We start from the raw sequence: 20236 nt of genomic DNA, 5'->3' as shown, positions 1-20236 counted from the left end.
CATACTTGGACAGTGGAATTTTCTAGAGTGTGACGACATGTCCTTACCGACTTTCCCTCCTCAGCCTCTTAGAGCTGTTCTTATCAGAAATGTTGGAAATAGATAAACCTTGAAAACAGCAAGCAAAGAACGCCTGCATTGTCTGGACCCAGAGAGCCTGACTTCATATCTATGAATAGCTATGGAATGCTATGCTGAGGACACGAGGCCATAAAAAGCCTTTGTCTCGTTTATCCAGGACAGGTCCGACATACTTTTCTTCTGCTAATTGATAAAAAAATGCTACATGCAGGCCCCAAAGAACTGTAGATATTCATTTGTACTTTAAAGCAGTGGTTCTCAACCGGTGTGCCGTGAGGCGAAGTGAAGTGTGCCATGGAATTTTGAGGAACCCAATGCGTTATGTGTGTGACATTCTTCATAATCTATAACCAACTTTACGTTGGTGTGCCTTCACGTTCTGGTTTGACCTTTGATGCGCCTTAGCCCCAAAATGTTTGAAAAACTCTGCGTTAAAGACATGAAGTACAAGCTGCAACAGAGGAAACTGTTGCATAATTTGTTGCCTTTTGTCACATCATTTCTGCTAAGTAAACATGGCTAAAAGGATGGCAGTATCGTATTTTATTTTTTGCTTTCACTGCAACTTCCCTAACATAGTGTGCTAATTCAAAGTGCAGGTTTAACATTAATTTGTTCCGTGGTTTGGAGAGTGTAAAGCTATAATGGGTTCCCTCTGGTTGCAACAGAATTGAAAAGATTATAGGTGACCAGTCCACTAACCATTTTTTGAGAAATGAAGTAAAATAGCAGGTAAAACTTGCAGCTGAGAGGATACACCATGAAGGAGGGTAATCAAGATCATTTAGATCCTTATTTATTTGTAAGTGTATCCATTTAAATGCTCCACCTATCTTAAATTGTTTTAGATGAGTATGCATATCAGCCTTCACTAAAAAGATCTGAGTATATTTAAAATACGAAAGGTAAATATTGAGCTGGGAAAAGGAAGTCACCAACTGTTAGGCACCCAGTGACTAGAACAGCCTGCCTATAGATAGTTTTGGTGCTTTTAAAATATCAAATATCACTTGTTACTTTCATGATAACAGACTGATCTCAGTGTTGAATCAGGATTGTCATGCCATACATTGCTGTATTATGTTTATGTGTATCTGTTTTTTGTTTGTGTTTGTTGTGTGTGTGTGTGTACATCCGGACTTTTCACAGTTAAATTGTATTATAATGATGTGTTTGTATTCTTAATCAATTTTCCTACTGTACTGTACTAACCGTTTATATCTTCACAGAACCCCCGCCAAAACGATATGCCATCATTTGAAGGGTAGGCATATCGTAGAGGTGGTAGTGGTAAGGAGTTACTTTGCCAATAAAATTTCTAATAACATCTGAAATTTTCCAATACCTGTACTGTCAGTGATAGACACGCTGGTATTTCTGATCATCTAAATCTGCTGGGATTAAAAATTCCAGGCACATCAGGTTCCTGTGGTCGATCCGTGTTGCCTGATTGATTGTACAGCCTTCGTTTGGCTCCTCCCTCCAGACTGATTACGTGTGGCGCTGTTGCAGCTCAGAAGGAGAGCGAGTGTGCTGCTGCATGAGATAGGGGTCCAACTGCAACTTCGACTTTAAACGGGGAAACTGCTGGATGCGAAGGGAAATTAACTTTTACGAAAGCAGAGGACGAACTGCTTTGAGAAGCAGCCGTCCTGACATCAGAGCGCGATCTTGGAGGGGGAGAAGCAAGGAGACCTGGAGAAAACATTAAAAGAGGCGCTTTACAAAGTCCGCACAGTTGTGTGAGTTTGGATCGTCTGACTGGCTAAGCCTGTCTCCGACTCGGAGAGTTAACTGTTATTCTGTTTGTTCTGCTGTTCTGGTTGTTCCGAATCATGGCGCTGAGAGCCAGGGCTTTGTATGACTTTAATTCCGAAAATCCCGGGGAGATTTCAGTGAAGGAAAACGAAATCGTGACTTTATACAGCGAACAAGACATAGAGGGCTGGTTGGAGGGAGCAAACAGCAGAGGGGAGAGGGGGCTCTTCCCTGCTTCTTATGTTGAGATTCTTAAGAACGACGCAGCCCCAGCGTACAACAACAGCACATCTGGGGATGGGTACCAAGGACAAGGATCTAGGTATGCCAACATTCCCACCGGCGGCTATGATGCCTCCTACAAAATGCAGACTCAGGTCGAGAACTTCACGAAAGCGCCAGCCTCCGGTTTTACGACTTTCGCTGTACCACCTCCGCACCAAACCAGCCCAGGGAGCGACGACGATTGGGACGACGACTGGGATGACAGCTCGACTGTTGCGGACGAACCGGGTGTTGTCGGTGGAAGTTTACAAGACTACGATGGAAATGGACCTTCCACATACAGAGTTTCAACTTCTTCGATGTCTCGAGGCGGGAATGCGCAACACGCAAAAAGTTCGGCAACTGTCAGCAGAAACCTCAACAGGTTCTCAACCTTCGTGAAGTCCGGGGGAGAAGCGTTTGTGCTGGGAGAGGCGTCAGGTTTTGTGAAAGACGGGGATAAAATTTGCGTCGTGATGGGGCAGTACGGTCCAGAATGGCAGGAGAATCCATACCCATTTACGTGCACCATCGACGACCCCACCAAACAAACCAAGTTCAAAGGCATGAAGAGTTACATTTCATATAAACTGACGCCCACCCACACGCAGAGCCAGGTAAACAGAAGATACAAGCATTTTGATTGGCTGTACGCCAGGCTGGTAGAAAAATTCCCCGTTATCTCGGTCCCGCACATCCCGGAGAAGCAGGCCACAGGGCGCTTTGAGGAAGATTTCATTTCTAAGAGAAGGAAAGGCTTAATATGGTGGATGAACCATATGACAAGCCACCCGGTATTGGCCAGGTGCGACGTGTTTCAGCACTTCCTCACCTGCAGCAGTACAGACGAAAAAGCTTGGAAGCAGGGGAAGAGAAAAGCAGAGAAGGATGAGATGGTTGGAGCCAATTTCTTCCTCACCATCAGCACCCCGGCGGCCCCGCTTGACCTGCAAGAGGTGGAGAGCAAAATTGACGGGTTCAAGGCTTTCACGAAAAAAATGGATGACAGCGTGCTGCAGGTCAATGCCACCGTTAGTGAATTTGCCAGGAAACAGATAACCGGGTTTAAGAAAGAATACCAGAAAGTTGGACAGTCCTTTAAATCACTCGGTCAGGCTTTTGAACTTGACCAACAGGTATTCTCTGTCGGTTTAAACCAAGCGATTGCATTCACAGCCGAGGCTTATGATTCCATTGGAGAGTATTTTGCAGAACAACCAAAGCAGGACCTGGACCCCGTGATGGATCTGTTAGCGCTTTACCAGGGGCACCTTGCTAACTATCCAGATATCATCCACGTTCAGAAAGGTAATGTCTCAATTATGTTGTGTCTCTCATACAGTCCAGTGATGGGGGCTGGGTTTCCAGTTCATTTAGCACGAAAAAATATGAATGTGTTCATATTTACCAGGGGACCGAAATCATCATAGTTGTCTGTGAAGAGTGGTGTATTAAACAAATACTTATTAGCCCACATATTATGGCGTCTAGTCTCAGAAAATGTGAACCATGTTTTGAAGAATAGGCTTCATCTAGGCCTACATAATGTGCTGTAGTGTTTGCTATCCGGTGCCTAGAAACAATTCACAGGAATCGGCTGGCTAAAAACATACTGCGCAGTACACAATGCTATTCTCTGTTCCAATTGTTTACAATGTTTTAAACCGTGTTTCGTTGTGGTTGTCGGTGTGGGAATTGCTTTAAAAGTTAAATATGGTTCGTGCAACCCTTACTTTTACAGTATCAGAGGGTTTTATTTAGTCGTCAGTCCAAAATTGGATTTGGACAGGACAAAACACAATGATGTCCCATAATGAAGTTAGTCTGGCCTCTCTGGACGGATTCAAGGCGCTGTGCACGGAAACTCCTTTTGAGAGCAGACGTGATTCACATGCATTATGCAAGAGGGTGTAGCTAGCTAGTTGTTCATGGAAGTACTTAAATATGCGACCGAGATATTAATGCTGTACCTAGTTCTGTCCTGCAATGCTGGGAAGTCTCTCTCATAAAAGAAACACTTGTTGCACTGGGAAAACGTACTCGATGAGCTGTCTTCTGGTTTATAATGTCAGTGACATTTTGTTAGACATTTCAAATGAACATTTTGCCAAGAGACGATGTTTTGCCAAAAAAAGGTGGGGTTAGAGAAGAGAATGGAGGTGAAGTTGGTGGGTTTACAAGAAGGGTTTACTAACGCTGTTAAGGCAGAGGTCTTTAACGCCACACACTCTACGCAAGTGCAAACATTCTTGGTGCTAACGGTAGTAGGCAATTTTTTCTGGCGTGACAGTTTTTGGCATGTCTCCAGACAAGATCTGCCAAGTAGGAAGTAAATGTTTCAGCTGAAGTCCCATAGAACAGCGTTTCCCAAACCTGTCCTGGAGGACCCCTTGTCCCGCATGTTTTAAATATCTCCCTGCTCCAACACAGCTGATTTAAATGATCAGTTTGTTATTGAGCAGCTTCAAGAGTTTATAACGAGTTGATCATTTGAATCACCTGTGTTGGAGCAGGGAGAGATCTATTACATGCAGGACAAGGGGTCCTCCAGGAGAGGTTTGGGAAACGCTGCCTTAGAACATGAAAACGCCCCTGTAGCTTTTGGCATGTAATTGAAATAATAAAACGGGCAACACTTTCTTTTGATTAGACTTCCTGTCATATCAATTTTTGTGTCAGCTGCGCCTTTTGTGAGTTGTTTGATAGGGACTGAACAAGTAAAGGCAGTTATAACTGCAGATGTCAAAACTAAACTAATTATACTCCAGACAGTCATTAATAACTCACGGACTCAATTTAGCTGTCCAGGTTACCATGTTAACAACCCTGCCCATTGATGCATTCTTTATTTCTGTCAGGAACACAAACAATGATAGGCTGTCATCTCCAAGCCATCTAATTTAATATTATTTTTGAACAATTAGCAAAAGTTAAATTTCCTTGAATATCATTGTATAGTAATACTACATTGTGGAATACAGTTATTTAGCCTGCATTTGCAGGAGTGTGCAAAAGGCGTAGCAGTAAAGATGCTCACAGATTAAGCTAATGAGATATTTTCACTAGTTTCAGCTTGTGTCGAGGACCCTATTGTGTTTGTTTGACCCCTGCTAGCAGATGAACGCGTCAGCAGTCTCCAGCATTATCGCGGTCGGCTTTTTGCATGACAAACTGAAATGTTTGCATTGTAAAATCGGCCCACGCGAACGCCACGGTTACATCCCACTGCTGAGTCACATAGACTAAAACCGTTCTGCTGACGCTGTGTGTGTGTGTGTTTTTCCATGGCTGGTAACATTGTTGGAGCCGTGTCGTAGCGGAATGTTGCGCAAAGTTTTCCGGAAACGCAGGTTTCTTTACACAGCAGCTGTCGCTGTTCCATAGAAGAGTGCAAGTTACTGAAAGCAGCGCATATATTGGGTTGCACTAAATCATAACCTTGTGGGGAGTGTATGTATTTTTCATGTCGCTTTAGTGGTTTCATAAGTGTTGAGAATGTGCAGGTTGACATGACAGGCAATGTAATGGCTTGCCAAAAATGGTCACGGACTGGACCAGTCAACAGCTGAGATTCAGCGATGAAGAAAACGTCGCTCATCGAAAACAAAACTAACACCTTTTGTGGGTATTGTTCGTTTTGCTGCCTCTGACAGATGTTTATTTTTTTTTTCGTTTGTATGATGAATGCGTGCTGTGTTTTCATCAAGTTTATTTTTTGCTCAAGATCAGATTTTAAAGCTTAGGCTGAATAAAAATATTGTACCTTTAGAACCAGCGTGGCATGTTTACTTGATAAAGACTTGTATGGCATTTTGACAGATTTGGCAGTAATCTCAAAGTATAATGTCAGCGAGTTCCAGACTTCGTATCGCACCAGGGTCAGGCACGCATTCGAGTGAAGCAAAGTAAAAGTGAACTTTGAAGGAAAAGGTTTGGGAACTAAGGCGCTAACCTTACAGTGGAGCTTTAAGATTACGTGTAAAGTGGACGCTTATGAAAATTGTTTAACGACGTTTGAATAAAGGACCGCCTTTTCAGCATTTGTCTCGTATTTTCATACGGACCGAGTAAGCTGTGCGAGGTAGTATTGCTGTGATTGCGGAACAAAGATTCAGGCCAGCGAAAAATGAAACGTCCTTCACTGTCATGTTCGGACATGTCTGTGCTTTGGTGACACAATGTAACATTTTTGTTGACGGTAAAACGTCGCTTAGTATTTACAATACAATGTGACGTCACGGACGTTCAGTAGTGTTTGAGTGGAGGACCAGTTGAATGACACCATTGTCACTATATCCTGTTAAACAACAACACTCGAAAAGATGAGGTTCATTCATTCGTTCTCGGTGTCCTGTATGTGTAATTACACATTTTGTTAAGTAGTTGAAACCATTGGCTAATGGCTCATAATAGCTTATTCTGTCCAAGTGAAGTAACCCAATGGATTCAACAGTTTGAGGCTTTACATTGTTTTATCCAGTGGGAGTATGCGGTTATGGTATGTTGTATTCAGGAAGTAGTTTGATGTATTGCTTTTCTGGTCAATGTTGCAGCTAAGGATGTCCCCCCTGTAGAGATGTGGTACTCACTGGGCTTAGTATGTAGGCAGTCAGGGTGGTATTATTCTAAGGTCTGGGGGATGTAGGTCTATTCTAAGTAGTCTGGGGGATGGCATTTTGGCCATCAATGGCTCCTGTAATTTACAAAGGGAGATTATAACATTATTTCTAACATGTCATTTCTGTACTCCTGTACATCTTCTGCTGGCCTGCTACACTACTGCAGTGCACAACAGTGTGAGCCTGGCCCTGTTTTTAGGGAAAGGCAAACATTCTTGTGTATCTATGTAGTATTTCTAGTGTACATCAGTGCACCCTGAGCAAAACTTTTAGCTGAAGAACTGTTCTGTTTTCAGTGTAGCGTATGGGATCAATTAAGTCTGGTTTTATAATTAGAAATCCCTGGAATTTCGGATGTGTGCCGATTTAATTGGCAACATGACTCAGCTGTACAGCAGTTCACAGCCTTTACAAAGACCCCAAAGTGAGTGGTTGTTTCAAAGCAAATGTTTACTGCCGGTCCTCCCATAAAGGCACCGACTAACTGGCATCGAAGCAATTAATGAAGCTCTTGTTAAGTAGCATTATAAAGAGTCAATACACAATTTGAGCTCTTGTGGTAATTACAGAAGGCCAGCTCTTTCCTTTGCCAGTACAGTGTTGTATTTGTACTCCCAAAGGGTAAATTTAAAGAGAACACAAGCTTGGTCATAAGTTTTTTTTTTTTTTTTTAACCCAAAGTTATGAATGGATAATCAAATGCGTCTGTTTCTCACTATCTTAGAAAACAGCCAGTGAGTCAAATTTGAGGGTATTTGCAATCCAAACACAAAATGCACGCTGTTAATGGAATACATGTTCAGTGTTTGTGCTGCAAGAGTTCATAATGCGTGCCCTCAGCGGGCTGTGAAGTAACGCAAACAGAGTTTCTATTTAGACATTTGAAAAGAGAGCCCATTCATCAATTACACAGCCAAACTGTGAGGCTGAGACGGGTTTCATCATATCAGGAGGATAATCCTGATCTGGAGGACCCAAAGGGAGTGGATATATTAACAGAACTGTTAGAAACAGCGCTGCAAAACAAGTCTGTTACGAGTTTATAACAAGTGAGCTGCTAAAATAGGAGCAACACCTCGGGCTAGTTCATTAGACTGGAAGAAAAAATGCAAACACAGCAACTCTCAACCTGTGCTCTCTGGGAAAGCACACAGTGGTGTATCTTGCTTTTAAAAAATGCAGGTATATCTTAGATTTTCACAGCATGGGATTAACGTGTTCTCTTTTTAGCATGTGTGTTATCACAGGACATTCACATAAGCATTCTGCTAAGGGTTTCCTCCTATGTCCCAAGCTGTTGCTGTTGTTTGCAGTCAGTTTTCACAGGCATGGGGATATAATTTTAGCTGTTGTTTTTTCTGCCCCTTATTGTATCCAAACCTGCCAGGCAGTTTCAGCCATGAGAGGAAGTGGAGCACGCTCTGCTACAGTAACACAACAACATAGAGTATGCTTTATGGACTTCATCCTCCCCTCTCATCATGGACTCCGGGCTCGTGATGTCACTCGCATTGTGATGTTTGTGGTTTCATGTCTCTTGTGAAAAGTTGTGAGGAACCGTATTAAAAACCCGTTATTTGTAGTATCAGATCTCACAACAGCTTCATAATCATGGGGCTTTTCACCTAGTTTTCTGTTGCCAGTATGCAACATTTCCAAAATCCCAAAAATGCCATGCTGACTCCGAGCTACGCTAACTATAATTCATTTGCATGTGGTCTTTATACGCTGTACTGCTGAGCTCTCGACTGTGCACAATGGGAGCAGAATCTCTGATTAGCGATTGCCCTGAGTTAGGTATTTCTGAAAGACTGTGCATACATCAGTTGCAGAGCTCCTTGAACATGCACGCCAGGGTGTTCAATTTTATTCTCTACGATGCTCACACTTTTTTTCCTAGTTGGCTGATGCTTATATCCAATGCATGTCCCATAACTTACATTTCTCATAACATTCATTCGTACAACTGGATTGCTGTATGTATGGGTATTGAATATGGATACATGCGTTAAGCATTTTGCTTAAGCGTTCCTTTTGGTTAAGAGTCCAGTTCCCTGACCATCACTCCTCAGTGCAGCCCACAAGACTTGCCACTTACTTGGCAATTCAGGCACTGCTGTAAAGTAAACTGAGCATCCAGAAGGCTTTGTGTGTGTCTGAGGTGCCTCTGAGTGCCAGCTGCACTCTGAACGACCCACAGGAATGTCACAGCCGTGGGAATGGCCTCGGCCTGTTGAAATTTTGTCAGCGGCATTAAGTACAGCGTTGAACCCTTGATTGCGTCAGGAAATTCACGAGAGGGAAATATTGAAGCATGAGGAATTTCAGACTGAAAATAATGTTTCTGTATTGTAAACATTCCCACTTGGCAGCCAGTGTAACCGCGATTCCATTATCTTTGCTAAAAGTATTTGGTGTTTATATCTCTGTGTAATGGATTCTTTTCCTGAGTAAAGCTCCTTTGAGACAATAATATTTTCTGTAAAGCAAATGAATTCTTGAAGACAGATGTTGACACGTGTTATCAACTGAAGATGCAATAGTAATAGATGAACTATAGTAATAATTATATATGAATTTTTCTACCTGTCAGACCCAACTCCTCCACATTCTATTGTTTTTTTTGGTTGCTGTCTCTCCCCCCCCCCCCTTCTCTTTGTCACTGTGATTGATTCAAATCAGTGAGTCATTGGCTGTGCCCATATTTGGGTTTACAGTGGCTCATTCTCCTTTGTTTCCTGCTCATCTTTAAAGTCTTTTGAAGTTACAGGTGCAGTTGGGCCTTCTTTGGATATCAGAGAAGGAGCTCCCTATTGTGCGGTATTCTGCTTTTAAGTCTGGTCATGTGATTTTGCTGTATGATGTGAGAGAGTTTGGAGCTCAGATGGGGAGCCATAAAAATGGGCAGCCAGAGTGGTGACTGTTGTTATTGTGTGAAGACAATAATGCGTGTTTGTGAATTGAAAGACTGTGCAGCGCTTCCAAAGAGATGCCCGGAGAACGGCAATCCCACGCTAGCTCCTGCCATTTACCGCCATCAGAGGACTTCCCCGCTGGAACTGAAGCTCATCTGAAATGCTCATATCCCGCTCAGCAAACTGACAGTCTGTTGCATTATCTCTTCGCTTAGCAGACACCCTTTTCCAGGGAAAGTTTCATAGCTCACATTTTCCCATTTTTCTTTTTCTGGATACTTACTGGTTAAACCGTTCGCTTAGCAGAGCAACATGGGATTTCAGTCTACAACTCCCTGGTCACACCTTCAGCTCTTAAACCCATACCCTGCTGGGCCAAAGTCCTGTTGTTCTTAGTTATGTAGTTACATGCAAGCACACTGGTAGAAAGTGGGTTAAAAATATGGTAAAAATCAGTAGTGTTGGTTATTTGATCAACCCTTGATATCTTTCTTAAAAGCTTTTGTTGTAAGAATTCCAGGAGCTGGCAGGCCTATCAGGATTTGGCCCTCTGAACTGGTCAGTGGTGTCGCGTAAACCCTCTGTTTTGTTTCTACTGCCATAATAACACGCTGGAGCGTAATCTGAGATTTTGGTGACCAGGGTTTGGCCGAGGTGAGCCTCTCTCCGTGGGCCTCTATCCCATGATGTCACCGTGCCAGTGGAATGTGGCACTCTGATGTGCGTGCCTCAGGATCTGGCCTCCTTCCTCCAGCGCCGCCCTCACGAGGAGCCAGCGTGACTTTAAAGGAAAAACTTTTTTTCCCCTTTGGAAATAATGCCAATGAAATGCCATATTTAGTAGCAATGCATTGGAGAACAAGGATTATGCCAAGAAGCAGTATACCAATCATCAAGGATTCTACCTGTACCCTCTATCTGTTTAAAGGCATGACAAAAACCTGGGAATGTCTGACTAGAAATGAATTTTAAAATTTTGTCGTACTTGTTGGAGAGACAGTAAACAGGACTGGGTGTTTTGCTGACACATGACAGCACTCATTTTGGATGCCCCACAGCAACTAATATCCCTCAAACACATTCTGTATTCATGCCACGGGGTATGTCTTTTGTTACAGGTTTAGAATTAGTATTCGGATCAGTCTTCCTTACTTGTGTTGAAGGAATTATGTGCAACTTCTAAATTAATTGATGGCAGATTCTATATTTGATGCAATCTTCTGTTTTGATCTATGTGGTGAGATTTAAGACCTGAGGCTGCATTGTGTGGCCTGTTTCATCTCAGTCAGTTGCACTCAGCTACATTGTTCCCAGAATCAGTCATTAGTCGTGCATACTAGCTTGTATTTCAGATTGATGCTCAATTGCTTTTACTGGCTTGCTGTGCTCCTTCCTGTATGTTGATATTTTTGCTCTGGCGATAGACATTTAATGTCCTGCCACAATGGTCACATTCAGTAATCACTCTGGATAAGAGATCCTTCGAAATAAATTGACAAAAAATGCACAGCCTGACGTGGGCTAATAGTGGGTAAAAAGTGCCAGAGATGTGAACGACAACTATGTTGCCTTTCTAAAGATTTACTCAGCACTCAGTACTTTAGTACGACTCTGTACTCACACTACTGAAATCAGACATCCATAACTAGTTGTATACTTTGAATGGAATGTACACATGTTCCTTGTAGGAGCTGAGTGGACAGAATGTGTGCTTGGAGGTGCAGCACTTGCATGCTGGGTAATGATAAAGAAACTTCAATGGTGACAGTGTAAAATACTGTCACAAAAAAGGTTTTGTTTTGTGCATTGTGTGTGGGTGAGCATTACTCCTTCCAACCAAAATTCAGACACGTTTTGGTAAAAGGAAGAAAGAGTACAGCCAAGGTTATGGAACAAATAATTTCAATGGTATTTGCATGTAACTCAAAAGCCCTGGATATTTGGTGAAGATGAACATTGTCATGTGGTTTAAAGCACTGCCATGTCACACACACACACAGAGGAAAACAATGACCTTGTTGTTGAGGTGGGTCTAAGTCAGGACAGCATACCGACAGCCCGATGGGACAACGATGACTATTTACGATGACTACTGCAGTGTGTGAAGCAGCCACGGGGCAGCAGAAAGTCTGTTGGCTTGGAAGCGCTCGCCACTTCAGAGCAGTTCTAGTCTTTAACACTGTTATTAGGCCATTATGTTGTAATATGCTGAAGAAAAGGCTTATAGGCCTGAAGAATAGAACATTATTTAAGATGCAGAGAAGACACCCTGTTCCTGTGGAGTGTGAATGTTCTTGGTCTGTTTTTATGTGCTGCTGCTGGTGTCGCGTTGTCACAGAGCTAAAATGCAGTTTGTATGCTGAACAGTATGGAGCTGAATAATGCAGCACTCTAAAGGCAGTTGTGGTCAGTGAACCCTCCCCACAGAGAGAATCTGTGAAACACAAGACGGCTGTTCTTCTCAGGACTCTTAGCTCAACAGTGTACTTTCACCTTTGTCTGCTTCTGTTCTGCACAGTTAGCATTTCCTCAAGCTTATTACAGGCATGGGGCTGTGAAGCACAGGACCCTGATAAATTTCTTTATGTCCTTTTTATAACAACATTAGTTTACATGAGTGTACTCTTCATTCAACCATTTCACACCTTCAACCTGAAGTAACAGTGCTTTACATAATTTCCTGTTCACAGGTGACCTGTGGTGTTTTCACCTGCTTGGCCACAGACATCAACTCTACGCAGATGTGCTAGTCATTGCATAATGGATACATTAATGTAGGCATCACTATCTATTGATGCCCAGTGATAAGTTGAGCAGGTCATCTCTGATGTTCCTGCTCCAAACATATCCTAGGTATGAGCGGCATGTACAAACAGTTGCCTAGTAAAAGAGCAGCAAATGGTATTAAAGAAACCATAGCTCCCCTTGAAAGTTGCACAGGAGAAAATGTAAAAAAGAAATTGGTGTCACAACACAGACTTGGACAGGTTCTTGCTATGGATCACAAGCAACTGCTGGAGAAAGTCTTTGCCTTTGTCACAGAAGGAAATGGAGTGTTTAAAATGCATTGTGGTTTTGCTTGGTTGGCATTCATCCACTTCGTGTCGGCTCTTTGCTGAGACGCGGTGATGACTCTGTGTATCAGTGAAAGACAATAGTCAACCCAGGGCAGGTCAGTGTAGATTAGCAGCTGGAGGCGTGAAATAGAAAAGTATTGACATCCTTTTAGTTCATTCTTCAGGATCACATTATACACTGGGCACGGATCAGCCGGGGTAATTTTTTGACCTCCTGGAAATGGCACAAGATTTTGAGCCATGTCTGCCAGAAGGACATAAGTGACAGTTCCTATTCGATCTCCATTGCCTCCATCCAGTGGCAGGGAAATGGCTGACATGTGGATCACCCTTAATATGCTACAAATCAAACATTCTGTAATAGCCGATAACCAAATGTAATAACTCTGAATAATGTAGAATAGGTTATTACATTATCAAGTGATTAAATATTTTTCGGGATACTCTAACAACTTCTATGAATAATACAATAACTTTCCAAATCACTGAGTTCAAATTGTCTCATTCGTTTTAAGTGTCAAATGCACAGGCACATCATCCCTGAAGTTATTACATTATCCGGTTCTATTTCATAAAAAAGTCAATTTGTATTAGATTGTGAAAACTTATAACAGCATCCAGAGTCACTACATTATCAGTTGTTACACATTAATTTCATGTTTCTAGTTTCAAGTTCTGTATTTACTTTGCTCATGTTTATTCTCGTATTTGTGTTAATGTCTGTTTTGGTTTGGTCGGAACTCAGAAAGCATCCATATGCTGAAGCGGGAAAAAAAGGATGGTTTTACACATTAGTGTTACGCAGGTCATTTTCAGGGTGGTTGACTCAAAGTCTAGAGAATGTCTGAATTGCTTACTCTCTGTCTACGTAAGTAAAACTGCTGAGGAGGCATATCTAAAAATAAATTTGTCTTAAGAGAGTATTAAATTTAGCATCACAATACGTTATCGGCTCCTGTCGACCGTTTTATTGATTGCATATTTCAGGGACATCTGAGTTGCAGAGTCGTGATGTGCTGCAGAGCGAGGGAGACTCAGGGTTCGGGGGAGCGTGGAGTTGAATGCGTTCCTGGTTTTTCTCTTTCATCCTCATCTCGTGTGGATTTGCCAACACGAAGTTCAAATAACAATGTCTCTGAGTTCATTTGAATTAGTGATAGCGTTTCATCTCCACCAAACACGAAGGTCCTCTGCTTGGTTTTTCCTTAAAGGTTCATTAGCGCTGGTGCTGATGTTGGCTCTGAAACTGCTCTCGCTGCAGTAGCCGTAAGCGTTCCAAGGCTCAGCATATTTTGACTGCAGGCTTTCCTCGCTGTGACTGGAAAGCTTGTGATTAGCTGGAAATTCACCGTCTTTTATGTCTGTCCAGCTGTAGGAAATTTGTGAGCTGCCGCCTCACCTGTTCAGCTAAAGATAGATTCTGTGCACCCTTTTGAAATTACTCCCCCAACGTCATCTGACCGATATCATGCGCTAGATACATGCTTTTCTTGTATTTCTTTGAGTTGGTAGATTTTAACTGTGCTCTTCCACTGAGAAATAAGCTTGTATCTCTTTTTTTAGATGCTCTTATAGAACAAATAGAACAAACTTTATCTGACATGGTTCTGTTATTTACAACAAACTTTATCTGACATGGTTCTGTCATTTAAAGTTCGCATTGGTTCTCACTGTGTCTCACAGCTAATTCTATTCTTCCTAGCCAAGTAAAATGCCATCTTGGAGTAATCTTATGATCTCCCTAGTACCTCTGGCTGAATTTCTTGCTCAGACGTGTCCTGAATACTCCTGCGTAATCTGAAAGTGAGAGACAAAGCACTTTGTGAGGCGACCGCTTGTTAAAGAGGGGTCGCAGGCCGCGCTCGAAGTGTTGCATAATCCGGATTACGTAAGCGGTAAATCAGTCCTTAGGCCGCAGCGTCAGAGGCGCAAGGGCCACCGCTACTCGCCAGCCCGTGATCTCCCTAGTCTTTTCCCGTGGGACCCTCGTCATAGTTTAGCGTCATGCGTTTCCAACTTTGTGCAACACCTCAAGCAAGTGATGCTGAGGTAATTGCAAAGTTTTAGTCTTTCTACTTCCTACAGTCTCTGTGACCCATTTTTGTCTGCGTTGTCTTTGTATGTCTTTTAAGGCTGTTGTATTTACCTGCATGAGAGCTTTCAACAGTTTTGGGTTTTGACTAAACTCGAGTGGAGGTGCTGCTAGAGACCTTAAAAGTTTCTGTCTCACACCTTTGAAAAGTATATTAAATGCAGCTTGTTTTAGAGTGTTATCTATAGTGTTCTCAGATGGCTTAATAGAATGTTAAAAACAAGCTTTTACTTGAAATCAAATACTGACCAGCATTTTTCTGAATCAGTGCATTTCATTCACAGGACATCATATGCATCTTATATGTGAATGTTTCCATGAGAACAGGACGGTTCGTTGGTCCACGTCTACACTATCACTATAAGCCAGGTTAGCCATGGCAGGGTTGGCAGTTAAGGATATTGGATTACTTTGGATGAGATCATTTCATCAGCTTCACATTGCACATAACCTGAGGGTATAAATCTAAGTATTTAAATTTCACTGTATAAAATGTACTTATGCCAGTAAATGCTGATCTGAAAACAGCCCTGTTCTTTCAAAGACTACACCTTAGTGCAAAATGTTGTTCAATCAGTTGGACACACAAATGATGCAAGGCAGGAATGCAAGAATGATTACATAATTATAGAACAGACGTACTAATTATTACCCTAAACCACACTTAAAGAGTAGAACCTGGTAACTAAAAAATTATGGTTAGAATAAACATAAAAATAAACATGACCATTGTAAAAAAAAAAAAAAGGCTCTTGGTATGTAACTCTCCCTTGAACAAGGTAGTGAGTAGACATGCGGTCATACATCTTAACTGTTCGCTGTCTCAGTTCTATGGTGATTTTCCTGTCAGGAACTGACTAATGGGGCCTTGACATCTGACTTGAATGTGATTCGTGGTGACTAAAGTCCTTTAAAGATAGAAAATCCCAGCATATAGCCATGCAGGAAGTTTGGCTGCATGCCCGAAAGGTATGAGGGCCCCGCCTTTGAAAGCTAACATGTCTGAACCCATTAGGCCCCGTAAGAATGAGTGCCCCAGGGGCTCTCGCCGGGCCTGAAAATGATTTCACCATAAGCGCAGTTTCACCAGTGAAGTCGTTTTTGTTGTGAAAGGTTCCAGAAGTCATGTCTCAGTGTTACAACAGTTTAAGTCCCACATTGCTTGTGTCACCCACTCAGCTGTTACTGACTTGTGGTGTGCATGTGCTTCGCTCTCGGCCTTCACAGCCAGCGACCTTCACCAGGAAGTTTAAAAAAAAAAGACTTGATAAAGATGCAGACAAACAGCTTCTCAGTCACTTTGTATTGTAACATACAACTAATCAACACCAAATCTACTTGAAATCAGATCTTATATGTATGTATGTATAATCAGATATCTTAATTATGGGCCTACCCACTCTTCTCTGTTTTTATCTAAACATTTATTGGAATGACGTAGTCAAACACTACCAGTTTGATTTCTATTTCTATGTATAATTAGTGCCATTTTTTTACTCCTATTTCATGATAGGTGTCACATGTTGTGTCTAAATTATAGTCTAAATATGTTCCAATGGGGGAAAAAATTCATGAATATACTGAAGATTTGCAGGCTCTTATTTTATTTCATTTTCTAAAATTATTTTTAGCTCTCAGTGTTGACCCTGAAGCATGTTCAGTGCCATATTGTGAAACATATGAATGAAAACCCCAAGTACTTACGCAAACCCTAAATAATTGAATGCAGCCTTTATTTCTTTGTGTTTTATGGCCCGGCTGCTCTGAGGTTCTCTGAGGTGAAGCATGTTGTTGGCCCGTTTTTATGTTCGGCAGCATGGAAAACGATTCGGAGTCGCAGCTCGCCCCATTCCCGCGCCGCTGAGAAGTGGCCCATTGTCTGCATGGGCAGTCCGGCTCCCGCCGTCAGCGTGCGAGGGCTTCTCGTCTCACGGGCTTAACGCGCTCAGCGTTTTCATTACCTCGCTGTTTACGGCCTTTTGTGGAATGCCGAGCCGCGTCACATGTCCGGCCCCATGGCTTCCTGTTTTCAGGGCCCGTAGTTCTTTGCGCTGGTGGAGCTCCTGTAGCTTTTTGCATACAGTGCTGACCTTTACGAGTCGTTGTGTGTTAAGGTCCAGGGCAGACCCAAATGGACATCGGTGTCAATGCAGAAGTTGATAAGGATGTGGTCATGCAGGAGTTTTCCCCTTCCAGTGTCTTGCATTGTGTCTCAATCTTCAAACCATACTTCAAAGGCCTTAGCTGAGTATGTAGACATAACAAAAAAGATATGTATACAATACATTGTCTAGTTTTATGTAACGTTATTATCTAATGTCATGTCATAGTGAGTGTAATATAAGTGTCTTAAGAAAGGTTCATGCGGAACTGGATGTGACTAATGACTGGGGAAATTGTCTGTTCCTGTTTAGGTTCCCGGTCTAAATGTGTCTTGAACTGTGAGGGTGGTTTTTGTACAAGTGGGAGTTTTTCACTGTAACTGTGCAAATGAATTTGCTGCAGCTAAGTAAAGCTGAGGTCAGGCTTGATGCAGCTGTTGTAATTGGTCACATGTTTTCTTTGTTTCCCGACAAGCAGTCATGGAAACAACAAACGGTGACATCAGTGCTTCATGGGAACCACTTTGAAACTGATTTTAGTGTTGTCTTCTTCAAAAGGCATGGACATAGACCATCCCAGATATCCGTTTGTGCAGGTATTACAAGATCAGCAAACTGATTGCTGAATCATTTAAATAAATTTTGGAACGCTTTATTTAGTGCTTACCAAATTTTATGAAACTGCATTGCTTTTTTCGTCTTTAGGAGTCCTAAAAATCACAGTCCTTAAAAACCAACCTTACATGATTGTTATAATAGTGCTCTGACAATACAAGGCTTGGTGCAAGCTTACAGGCAGTTTGGAACATGTACTGCATACCCCACACACTAGTTGTTATTTTTGTTCACACCCTCAGGGTCATTTTGGGGGGTTCAAACCAGCGCTGAACATCTGTAGCAGAATTACTGTCTCAAGAAGAACTCATGAACCTCAACTTATTGCCTACATCCTTCAATCTGTGGCATTAATAAATTTGTTTCTGGGTTCCGTATTGCAGATATATTTAGAATTTGTTTCTCGGTAATGCTTTATGGTGGTGTTGTGTGGGGTTGGGGGATAAACATTCTATAAGGGCCACTGACTGTTGCAAACACTCTCCAGATATTATTAGAAGTTAAAATTGAGAAGTAAGTTAAGTCTGTTAAGCCAATAGCCTTAACTGGTTTGTTGAAAAGTTGTCCTTCGTTTACCCATCATCCTCTTTTGCCCCACAGGAGCCCTGACCAAGGTGAAGGAGAGTCAGAAGCACGTGGAGGAGGGCAAGATGGAAGGCCCGCAGGCAGACGGCGTGCACGAGCGCTGCAACATCATCTCCTTTGCCACACTGGCCGAGATCCAGCACTTCCACCAGATCCGCGTGCGCGACTTCAAGGCCCAGATGCAGTACTTCCTGCAGCAGCAGATCGGCTTCTTCCAGAAGATCACCGGCAAGCTGGAGGAGGCCCTGCAGAAGTACGACAACGCCTAGAGAGGGGGGGTCCCCACCTAACCCCCACGCGCAAGCTCTCTCGCTCCCGAACGATAAGAAAAACAAAGGCGCCAGGCGGATTTAGCGAGCACTGCTTTAGCAATTACAATCCAGAGAGATAGAGAAAAACCACTCCTCCTACCCGCTGCCTTCATGCGAGTTCTGTCCTGGGAAGCCTGGGCTCCTGTTTTAATGGCTGCTGCTGCTCTGCGGGGCTGGAGAGTCCTTGAGAAACACGCTGAAATGGTGGCGTTTTTAACCCTTTGTGGAAGTGCGACGGAATATTTCACAATTCAGAGGACTTTCCTTATGAAGCATTAGCATACAACAGCAAAGCCTGCAAAGTATCTCTTTTAGATGTGGGGAAAATCAGCACTGCTGTGGTTGGTAGGTATAGACGAGTGAGTGAGTGGGTGGGTATAAGGTTTTTTTTAGTTTTTAAATACAATTCTGTATTAGAGGGAGAAAAGTAGTATGTGAAAGCAAGTTATATCGTTGCTTACACTACCAATGTAACTTTTCCAAGACTTGTCTGTTTTAAGCCTTATGACGTTGTTTAAGAAAATGTTTTAATAATGAGTACTTCTCAAGCGTTCAGAAGGATGCTTGGATGGACAGATATTTTAATCTTTAGCACCATTGACTGGCTTTCCTCTGCCTTCTGAGTGCCTTCGAGGCCTCAGAATCTTTACAAATCTAAGACAAAGAGATGTTTACAGTTTCCCAGCAGAGCAGCTATCGCCACTGTCTTGTGCCTTTCAACACACTGTTTTTATGGTATCTTCTGTAACGAAAAAAGTATATTATAGCAGATTGATTTACAAACTCGATTTTACGAGGAATTCACTCCACTAATGTTATAGGGGGAGGACTTCCTGACTGTGCAAGTTGGGCTTGGGGGGGAGAAGGAGCCGGTGGCTTGGCAGGCCGCACTGTTCAGCGGGGCGCTCTGGGTTTTCTCGCCTCTCCCTTCCGGCTGGAGAGAAAAACCAAAGGTGCTCCAAAGGATCACGTGCTCATTCCTCACATTTCTGAGAGCTGGACCCGAGAGAGGCCGCGAACGAAAGGAAAAGAAAGAAAAGGAAGCGGGAGGAGAGGAACCTGACAAAGGAGGGCGGGGCGTCAAAGCTGAGGCTTGACCCAGCAACCGCCGCGGCCCACCGGAGCCTCGCGGCGATTCGGATAAATAAAGGCGTCGATCGGAATTTCTTTTTGGCGGAATTGGGACAGCTGGGGGGGTGTGGTGTGTGGATCTTTACCAGCTCCTGAGACACCGTGCGTCATTATCAGCAGAGGATTCCCCATGTTTTTATAAGCAGATTCGGACATTGCTGCTGCTCACTGAAATTTTACCCTAACCTGTAGCACAGGGGGCACCAAGCCCCATGTAGATTAGAGATGGGGAAATGAGAAAATAAATTCCTCCTTCTAAACAGCTGCCTCTTGGTGTTTGTCACAGTTTTGTCTGTGCAGTGACACATTTTAAGAGATGTGTGGCTGTAGTGTTTACTTCTGTGTCATGCAGCGTTGTCTACTGAGGTCACTGTGCTCCAGTGTACCTGGGTACTGTAGTGTTTTAAGTTCAGTCCTCAGCCAGGTAATATCTAGGACAGGGGTGTCCAAACCTCTCCTGGAGGGCCACTTGTCCTGCATGTTTTAGGTCTCTCCCTGCTCCAACACAGCTGATTCAAATGATCAATTCGTTATGAACTCCTGAAGCTGCTGAATAACAAACTGATCATTTGAACACGGTTCCAACACGGTTACAAATCTAGTTTACCATCTCACAGAACAATGAACAGCAGCAACAAAACATGAAAGTGCAAGTCTAACAGTGAACAAGTGTCAATATGAACAAT

The 20236-nt window shown here is 42.8% G+C and overlaps 1 protein-coding gene across 1 annotated transcript; it reads left to right on the top strand.

Moving 5' to 3' along the window:
* The first annotated feature begins 1612 nt into the window (after positions 1-1612).
* Positions 1613-19793, top strand: snx18a (sorting nexin 18a). Its single transcript, XM_036527044.1, has 2 exons — positions 1613-3411; positions 18124-19793. The coding sequence occupies exons 1-2, from the start codon at positions 1917-1919 to the stop codon at positions 18375-18377; spliced, it is 1749 nt and encodes a 582-aa protein (XP_036382937.1). The 5' UTR covers positions 1613-1916; the 3' UTR covers positions 18378-19793.
* Positions 19794-20236: the final 443 nt, after the last annotated feature.

The sequence above is a fragment of the Megalops cyprinoides genome, chromosome 4, assembly GCF_013368585.1.
Source record: "Megalops cyprinoides isolate fMegCyp1 chromosome 4, fMegCyp1.pri, whole genome shotgun sequence".
NCBI classification, from domain to species: domain Eukaryota; kingdom Metazoa; phylum Chordata; class Actinopteri; order Elopiformes; family Megalopidae; genus Megalops; species Megalops cyprinoides.
This window is presented reverse-complemented; position numbering and strand designations above follow the sequence as displayed.